This window comes from Acanthisitta chloris, unplaced genomic scaffold (assembly GCF_000695815.1).
Source record: "Acanthisitta chloris isolate BGI_N310 unplaced genomic scaffold, ASM69581v1 scaffold8141, whole genome shotgun sequence".
Classification (NCBI taxonomy): domain Eukaryota; kingdom Metazoa; phylum Chordata; class Aves; order Passeriformes; family Acanthisittidae; genus Acanthisitta; species Acanthisitta chloris.
In genome coordinates this window covers 9,913-19,909 of record NW_008654324.1, presented here as the reverse complement: position 1 = coordinate 19,909, position 9,997 = coordinate 9,913, and the positions used below count along the sequence as shown (strand labels likewise).

Below are 9,997 nucleotides of genomic sequence, written 5' to 3'. Positions count from 1 at the left end.
TGAGTGCAGCTGCTGGCACAGCACAGCTCTGCCCTCTCGTAACAGGGCACCTCGTGCAGCAGCTTATTAATCCAGGGATTCCTGAGCAAGTGTCAAATTGGTGTGAAAATAGCAAGTGCCACCAATGGAAGTGGCTTTCCTGTCTTAATGAAGGTCGAGGGATGTGTGATTTTGTTTTTGCAAGCTCCAAGGGGAATACCTGAAGGTGTTATTGGGAAGAAAATGGGAGTTTTGACTTGGAAAAGTCTCCTAGATCTGCTGTGAGCATGTCCTCAGCCCAGAGGGTGTTGTTTGTTGCTCTAATGTGCTGTTTCCAGAACACTGAAACACTAAGCAGTGTGTTAGGAAAGGAAGTGCATCCTGAACTCATAATTTATGGAGCAGAAACCTAAAGTAGGCAAAATGTGATACCCACCTTGGAAATCTGTGGGATTAGCACTCGTGTCACCAGGAGAGGTGTCAGCAGGCAGCCCCACACTCTGCATCTGATGGGGAAGGCATCACTCCCAGGATAGTGTTTCCTAATAGTGGTATTGACAAGTGATATATCTCTGCTTAGAAGAAAACTTGCTTTTTGAAAACCTGATAGTGTTCTCAGTATCCCTGTTTTCCTTCTCAAGAGGACTTCATGGGTTTGACCCTGCTTAAGTTAGATGATCTGACAAGACCATGGCCCAAGATGGCCTGGCTGAAGATCATGGAAATCCAAGAAGGTGGCATAGGGCATTATTTACAGTCAAGAAATTAACAAGTGATAAGTAACCACTGAATAGACAGCTTCTGTGACCCAAACAGCATCGTTTGGGAGAGTAACATAGCAGCTACCGAAGAGCATTGATTTATTTGATAACATCAGGAAACCATTTATAGACTCTATTATGGACAGCTATCAGTGGGGGTTATAGTTGCTAGAGCAAATAGATTGATGTGTGTGTCTGCTGTTGTGCTTGCTTCTGCATAATATAAAATAAGGATAAGGATGTCTCCTGAAATACCAAAGGGGCAAATGGAGCCATTGCATTCTTGGCTTGGCTCTTTGTTATTTTCTTCCTTTACCACTTATTTTGTTCTTAAATTTTTTGCCCTCTTCCCCACTGTGTAACAGCACGAGTCAAATGAGGACCTTTGGATAATGGCTTTTTAATAGAGGTTAATGGGGCTTTGAACACCATGTTTCTTGTTACAAAGCACAGCCAAGACAGACTATCATCATGCACAGCCTATTTTGCTGCTGGCAGACTCCAGCAGAGCATAGTTGAGACTCTAATGAGAAATATGGCTTAAAAATTGGAGGGGCTTGATTTCACAGCCTCTCCTCTGTGGTTTCTTTCCTATGGAAGATGCATTAGCAGTTGCAAGTTGAGGATTTGATTTGACATCCCTGCAAAGAAAACTTGAAATTATGAGAGGAAATCTTCCTTAATCCAATGAACAGCCCAAACTGTGAGTATAAAAATTACCCACCCACATTATGAGCACAGTGGTGTTGGAGGTGTGGCTTTCTGGTTCCAAAAGCCTATAAAGTACTCTGAGCAAAGAAGGAGGTACTTCTTAGATGGAATGGATACGTAATAAAAAAAGGATTTTGGGTAATCTTCTCATGTTACATCAGTTTTATGAATATTAGCAAAGCAGATTTTTGTAGTTGCTTATTTCTTCTGAAAAAATGGTGAAAAGGAAGAACCTGAGATGAACTGTCAGATGTGTTGACAGTTGAAACAATGTCCATGCTAAAGGCCAGGCCAGAAGAAGGACATTGGCATTGCTCCTGGGGAGACTCAGTGGAAGCAGGGCATGGATGTGCTGTGAGAAATGCTCCCATTGGGACCATTCAGCTTGGCTCAAAGGGCTGGTGCCTGTCCTTGCACGGACCACTATTTCCAAGAACAAAGTGTGTTGTACCAACTGTTCACCTGCCTTTTTCCATCTTGGAGGATTTCACCCCAACCAGAATGTGAGGTATAGGAGAGGTCATCAACTGCAGGTGGCTGCACTCACACCAAAACCACTGCAATGTTCAGTCAGGGTTTAGATATGGCCAAAGGTAGTGCAGAGCCTGCAGTCCCCAGTCCTTGTGAGACAGATTGGAGATGCTACAGAGACCTTGTGCTGATTCTTCCTGCAGGCAGGTTTTTACCTGTTGCACCTCACAGGTACCACTAATGTCCCTGCATCCTCCTACAGCAATTTCAGCATGTGGTGAAGCACTGAACAGCTCAGTGTCCCAGGAATCCTCTGGAACACGGCTGTCTCCTGCCTCCCTCAATGGGGGACGCACCAGCTGCACTGAAATGTCAGAAGGGTTTGCACAGCTGACAGGTTGCTGAAAATGGAGCATGGCCATAAATTCTCTTCATCCAGCCAAGTGCAGCTTAATATAGACTTAGCTGCACGGGCTGTCTCCAGCACTGAGACTCAGAGCTGCCACAGCTCATGACCAAAACATGAAGTTGTCGATTTAACCGAATGAACTACTGCTAGCAAGGGGGGGAAAAAAAATTAAAATCCGTGGAAATTTAGCCTTCTCTTTAGGTTTCAAAAGTAATAGAGCAAGGAGAGAAGAATGAACATGTCTGAACTCAGCCAAAACTCCGATGAGGCTCCTGAGGATATTGATGAAGATGAAATCCTGGCAAACCTGTCCCCTGAGGAGCTCAAGGAGCTACAGAGCGAGATGGAAGTCATGGCCCCAGACCCTGAAGTCCCAATTGGGATGATACAGAAGGATCAGACGGAGAAACCCCCCACGGGGAGCTTCGACCACAGGTCCCTGGTTGACTACCTGTACTGGCAGAAGGCATCCAGACGCATGCTCGAGGACGAGAGAGTTCCTGTCACCCTCTTGCCCTCTGAGGTAACAAGCAAAAAATCACAAATATTTATTATGCATCTGTTGTGGGATCTGTTTTATAGCTTTAATACCTTAACCTGCCTCTGCTTCTGTCCCTTACGTAAGGTATGGGACAACCAAATTTAGATTAATCCTAAAAGCCTCAGCAGTGACAGAATCCAGCTTGGACTGATGTCAGGGTTAGTAATTTTTTAATTGCTTTTCCCAAATATATGTTTAAGCTTTTTAATATAAGAAAATCCTAATTCTGTGTCATTAAAGCACATCACTGAGAAATTGTCAGAAGATCAGTCTGGAGGATGTCACTCAAATTTGTTTGACTTTGCATATGGAACAACACCATGTTGGTTTTCCATAGAAGATTACATAAATCATATGTATTAATTAATGGACAGAATTTCATGTCTTACTGGACAAAACCCCAAACCCACTCTATTTTAACATTGTGAAACATTCACTAACAACCAAGCATGCAAACTCCATGCACCAGTCCAACCCTTTAGAACACAGTCCTTAAATTCACTCGACTACCCCTATGACTTTGAAATAAAGTTAAGGTCATGCTTAGATATCTTTCAGGATGAGGGCCACACTTAAAAATAGGTTAATAGAATTGAAACTTGACCAGATGAAAGACATCCATACCTGAGCCTAAGTGAATTTGAGGTAACTGGTTTATTTTAGCTTTGTTTTAAATACCAGTGGTTTTGCTAGGACACAACATGGTACATCATGGTCTTCCCAGGGCAGGTTTCATGGGCTGCTTCTGGAAAGCAGGGGGTAATGTGTGGTTTTTCTCATTCCTGAAACACTCATACCCTGAAAGAAAACAATATTTTAACACTTCTGAGGTTAACTCTGGCATCTGACTCACAACTGGTCAAGCAACTTTCACACTAAACTCATCTACTCCCACAGCAAATCGGGGCCACAACCCTGAGGGCAGAAGTGACTGTGACCATCCGTGTCTGACTTTGGGTGCAGCAAAAGCCAAGACTCTGCCCTGCCTGAACTAGAGCAAATCTTAGGAAAATATCTTGATTTTATTAGTGCTTTATTAGCATATCTTGGTGATGAAGGATCCACTTGCAAAAAGATGCTTGAAAGAAAAAAAATCTCAGCTAGGAGGATCTCTGGAGGTGGTGGAAGTTTGCAACTAATTTTACTTGGGTGCTAGAAGCCCCATTGCCTTGCAACAGCTGTGTGCAGGGTCTGGTTTCCTAGCTCTGGACTCAAAACCTCTCTTCAGTGAGGTGCTTCCTTAGCTGTGATGCTCTGGCAGTACCAGGGCAGGTGGCCTTGTTGTCTCATGTGCTGGATGACTCCACCATGGCCACTATGTGCCCTTTTCACTCCTTCTTGGGCTGAGAAAACAATCAATGGTTCACACTGATTTCCAGTGGTTTGTGGCATACAAAAGAAACTTTCTCTCTTGTCAAAGAAACAATAAAAATGAAAGAAAATCCAGAAAGATACTTTGGATCAGAGACTCTTAACCCCCAGAAGGGTTTGAGGACCACCTTAACATAGTGTTAAATATGTTCAGAAGTTAATTGTCAAGACTTAATTTTGTAGACAAAGATGAGAAACTGGTTTGCAGCCTCTTTAAGAACAAATCATGTCTGTGTTCCCAAGAAAACCAACATACAGGCAGTGCCATCTTTAAGGATTATTCTATAATGTATGGGCATAGAGGGATCTAAATCCAACTGCTGCATGGGTCTTTTTGAGCAGAAAGTTAATGTAACAAAGCTGTGTTCAATAATTTCAGCTGTGAGGTTTTGTCTTCCTCAGAGAAGTGCTGCAGAGGAGCTGGAAGGAAAGGCCAGTGGCAGCAGTGAGGTGGATGGCAGGAGGATACCAGGAGCAGAGGGAAAAGAGAGACATTACCAAAATGAGCATGTATCCAACTCAGTAATACAGCTTGGGGAGACAAAGAAAGATGGAAGCAGTAAGGAGAGAGTGGAGGAGGAAGATGAGAAAGAAGAAGAGGAAGATGGTGAAGAGGAGGAGGAGGAAGATGAGAAAGAAGAAGAGGAAGATGGTGAGGAGGAGGAAGACGAAGAGGAAGATGAGAATGAATTGGAAACAAAGAAGAATTGCACTAATGAGAACAGTCACAGTGATCAGATAACTAAGAAACCAGGTACAGAACCAGGAGAAATCAAAGAAAAGCCAAATGAAAAGAAAGTATCAAAACTGAACATCCCCCAAAAATTAGCACTGGACACCAGCTTCATGAAGCTGAGTGCCAGACCTTCAGGAAATCAAACCAATTTAGATGAGAGTTTGGACAAAGTCCGCAAAAACAACCCAGAGGTGAAAGAGCTCAACCTGAACAATATAGAAAACGTCCCCAAAGAAATGCTGATAGACTTTGTCAATGCCATGAAAAAGAACAAGAACATCAAAACATTCAGCTTGGCCAACGTGGGGGCTGATGACAACGTGGCATTCGCGCTGGCCAACATGCTGCGGGAGAACAGGAGCATCACCACGCTGAACATCGATTCCAATTTCATCTCTGGCAAAGGCATCGTGGCCATCATGAGATGCCTGCAGTACAATGAGACCCTGACAGAGCTCCGTTTTCACAACCAGAGGGGCATGCTGGGCCACCAGGCAGAAATGGAGATCGCTAGGCTGCTGAAAGCCAACACCACCCTCCTTAAGTTGGGGTATCACTTTGAACTGCCAGGGCCCAGGATGGTGGTGACCAACCTGCTCAGCAGAAACCTGGACAAGCAGAGGCAAAAGAGGCAAGAGGGGCAAAGGCAGCAGCAAATGAAAGAGCAGAAGGAGTTGATAGCCATGCTGGAAAATGGACTTGGGTTGCCTCCTGGGATGTGGGAAATGTTGGGGGGACCTTTGCCCCAGCTGAGGATGCATGAACCCCCACAAGCCCCAAAACCATCCGTTCCTGCAGCAATGTCCCTGAACAAAAGGCAGGAGAGTGCGAGGCAGTCTGCTCCAGAGCAGCCCTGCGGAGAGAAACCTGTCAGCTTCAGAGTGGTGAAGCTGAAGAAGACTCAGCGCAAACCTGCGGTGCCGGAGTATGTGGAACCCACCGAGAAAACCAACCTCAAAGATGTCATCAAAACACTCAAACCAATCCCCAGGAGAAGACCACCTCCCCTTGTTGAAATAACCCCAAGAGATCAGCTGCTCAACGACATCCGTCAGAGCAACGTGGCTTATCTCAAACCGGTGAGCGCTGAGTGGTGGCAATGAGGGGAGGGAATCACCTTCTCCCAGCACACTCTGAGCTGTGCTTGGAAACATTGGGCATTTGGTGGGGCTGGAAAACACACCCACAGGCTGCATCCTCATCATTTTTGTTCTGGGATGCAGGTGGTTGTTTTCTGGCACCATTAAGGTACAACTTGCACAAAGAAACAGCAGCAAGTGCTGAGGCTGCAGCCTCACACATCCATGTCTGCATCCATAAGGTAAAAGAAAGGAAATTCTCCTAGAGGGTGAACAAACTCCCAGAAATTCCATGTTAGCACACTACTAATAGTGTATTAGTTATGATATATGCTATTATAAGATGCTTATTTCAGGAGAGCAACAGGTTATTATTTTTCACATTAGTCTGGCCTCAGTCCCCCTTAAAAAACCACATTTTTCTCTTCAGTAGCTGTTTTTCCTTAGCTCTCACTTGACACGAGAGCACAATCACATGGCCCACACTGACCCACAGCCTCTAGCCCTGCTCCTGCCTGCCTCGCCCAGCAACAAGGGGTATATTACTTTAGTGATTCTTTGCTGCTCTAATCTTTTTTTTTTGTCCCTTTTTAAATCAACTGCAAAATTCTAGTGCAAATAGGAAGAAACTGGATCCATTAGTAGTGAAGACGGAGCAAGGTTATAGGAAAAAGTACTGGTAACCAGTGGGGTTTACATATATTTTCAAGTAAATCTTTGCCACTGAAAAGTGCTTAGTGATCACAACTCGTGTGAGTTTGATATCATCATCATGGCTTTGAGAATCCAAGTCCCAAACTGTGAAAACTGCTTCTTGTTGTGCTCTTGGGTATGAAATTCATGGGCCACTTCTCAAAACAGTGGCGGCCAGATTTAACTTTCTGCTCTCCTAAACTGTTACGTTTCCTTGTGTTGTACCATTATTCAAGAAATCCTAAAAGCTGACAGATCTACTTGTTGGTGATGTTGTTGCATTTGTGTTGCTAAAGCTTGAGGAAGAAGACAGAAAATCTTCTGCAATTCAAAATGGTCAAGTAGTATTTTGTAACTCATCCTGAGTTTATGATTAACATTTTAATATAGTGAGCCTCATTTTGCTTTCATTTATACTTACACAGAAATGATTATTCCCTCAGGTACTGCCAGGCAGTTTGCACAGCAATGATTAACAAACCTGGGTGCTGTCAGGTGCCAGGGAGCAATAGGAACCCCAGCCATTCCCCCCCAAATTTCTGGGAGGTTTTTAACAATGAGGGCTGTGAGGTTTGGAGCAGGGAGATAAATTCATGGTCCATCCTAATTGTGCCAGGTAACAGTTGCTATCCCAGTCCATGGAAAGATGAAACAAGAAACATGTGTTCAGGTTTTGTGGGGTTTTTTTGGTCCTCTGTCATCAGGCCACTTGGCATGGATTTAGGACATTAGGGTGTCATTCTCCTCATCCTGCATGATCTTGGTAACTCCTTATTTGTCTCAATACCCTCAGCTTCATCTCTAAAATGGGGTTTTACTGCTTGAGCTGAGTTGGGTATTTGTTTGTTCCATGGCAGGACTCATTGCCTTCAAACTGATTTCCTAGGCATTAAGCATTACAAATAGCAAGTGAAAAATTACAAACAAAAGGAATTCCCAACCAGAATTTGCAGCTGTTATATTTTAGGTCTTTTTACAGTTTCTGAAGGTTTATAGTAGACTAATCTTGCTTGTGAAATGAGACTGAGAAGTTTCCTCCTCCTAATACTCACTGTCTTTATCCAGGTGCCACTGCCAAAGCAGCTGGAGTGAGAGACCAGACTGAATAGAAGAAAACAACTTGGAATAAGGACTATTCAGGTTTTGCTTACAACTGTTCCAGCAGATGTTTTCTGCAGAACCCAGGTGGTATATATGACTCTTTGGGAACAAAGCTTGTGATACACACTTCTCTAAGTGTGGTGAAAACGGCTGGCATGGGAAAAGTCAGTGCTAAGCATTTCCACCAGGTATCAAACAATCCCTCTGCCATCTGTCTGCCAAGAGGATTTGAGACTTCAGTTTGTTGTGGGAGTATTTTCTCAGAGGCATCAATAACCTTGTCTTTCTAGTTCATCAGCAAACTATTTTGCTTCCACGTTGTCCTTCTGCTGCTGCCAGATTCTGCAGGAACACGCTGAGCTTTATCTTTCTTTTCACACACATGCTTCTTTATTATTCTCTTGTCCATGAGAAAATGTATTTGGTTTCCATGTATACAGCTTCATTTTTTAGGCTAAGGAAAGAGAAATGAAATAAAGCTCTCTCTGTAAGATGTGTGCAGCACTTCCCTCGCTAACAAGATGCTCCCAGACAGGACTGCTCTGGTACCTCGCCTCGATGGTTTCAAGCTCCCTCTATTTCAGAACATAGCCTAGTGGGTATTGTGTCTGATCAGCATATAAAAGATGATGCCATGCTCCAAGAGCTGTCATCTTCATTCCCCATGATTCACCTCTGTCTTAATGTATTCCTTAATTGCAGCCACCTTGGAGTGCACTGAAATGCCATTTCAGGTTTCTCTCCACACTGTTCTTGTGGCAGGAGGATGAGCCTTATCTCTCTCTTTACCAAGAGCTTAAGAAACTCCTAATTCCTCCTAGCATGGGGTGTGAATAGTATGTCACACCCTTGGCAGGGCTGAATATGATGGTGTAAAACCTGCATATACACAACTCAGTTTTTCCTTAGTATTTTCGTGAATTTTGTTATCCCCCCCTTTATAATCATCACATTAGATCTTTCTTTCTGTAAAGCAGCTACAGGTCAGTCACACACTTGTGGAACACATGCACAAGACACCGGTTGGTTTGGGGGTTTTTGTTTTTTTTTAAAGCTCTAAAGCATAAGGAAAGAACAAACAAGGGCTTTGTCTTGGCTAACATGCAGCTCCTCTGCTTTCCTGTGGCTGATACTTGATCCAAAGGTGCAGCTTTGCAGCTCCTGGCAGGATTACCTTCAGGTGAGTTGTCTCTTACTGGTAACTCTCAGCAATCTCCCCGTGGCAGCTAAATCCCAGTCCCACCCTGCTACCCCTTCCCACATTTATTCAAATAGTCCTGAAGTATCAGCAATATCCAGGACCTCTTTGAATCCAAGCTGATCTCCACTATCATCAGTTCAATTTTTCATTTGTCCTTGTCCTTTCTCTATTACCTGGTCTCTTTCCAATCTCCGTCTTCCAAACTTGTAAAGCTCCTTCTCAGCTCTGCTTCTGTTGGGAACTGTAATGTCCCAGGCTTGGGAAACCTGGTCGATGTATTGCCTAAGACAGAGCAAGCAGCTTTTAAGTATCATGTAAGGGGGAAGGAAGAGCCATTTCTGCATGGCAGAGACATAAAAAATGCGAGTAACATTTTCATTGCAGCTCTCTCTTTTTGTAAAGGATGAGAGTAGGAAAGAGAAGGAGCTTGGTAGTTCTAACCAAGCCCTTGCATGGAGCACACCAGACTGGCTTCAGGGCCAGGCTAGTGCAGCTGGGACAGGGAACATAAAGGAAAATATAATACAATGCTTTACAATCTCCAACTCAAGCTGCAAGGCACCAATTACTGCTACACCCAGGAGCTGCCAAACACGTATTACCAGAGTCTACAGAGCAGGACCTGTGAAGCTCTACTCTGATCCATGTTCTCCCACTGAGCAGCCACTCGAGTGATCACAGGAGGAGGGAGGCAGCCAGATGCAGAGATCACACTATTAGTTTGACTGCAGCAGAGCTGGCTTCCTAGTGCTGCTCAAGGTACAGCTCCCAGTAATCCTAGAAGCAGAAATCCCTCTCAGGTAATTAAAAGAAATGTGAAATCCCACTTAAGTAAAGTAGAGTTATATAAGGGACTGAAACAGCATGAACGAATACCTTAAGTACTCCACCTCTCTAGAGCAGCAAGAGCAAGGCCATAGCATTTCAGGTCAGAGGTACTTTGT

General features: G+C 44.0%; 1 protein-coding gene across 1 annotated transcript; it reads left to right on the top strand.

Moving 5' to 3' along the window:
- Positions 1 to 2,569: 2,569 nt before the first annotated feature.
- LMOD3 (leiomodin 3 (fetal)) lies at positions 2,570 to 7,843 on the top strand. The gene is made up of 4 exons (XM_009083457.1): positions 2,570 to 2,854; positions 4,646 to 4,885; positions 4,991 to 6,058; positions 7,817 to 7,843. The coding sequence occupies exons 1-4, from the start codon at positions 2,570 to 2,572 to the stop codon at positions 7,841 to 7,843; spliced, it is 1,620 nt and encodes a 539-aa protein (XP_009081705.1).
- Positions 7,844 to 9,997: the final 2,154 nt, after the last annotated feature.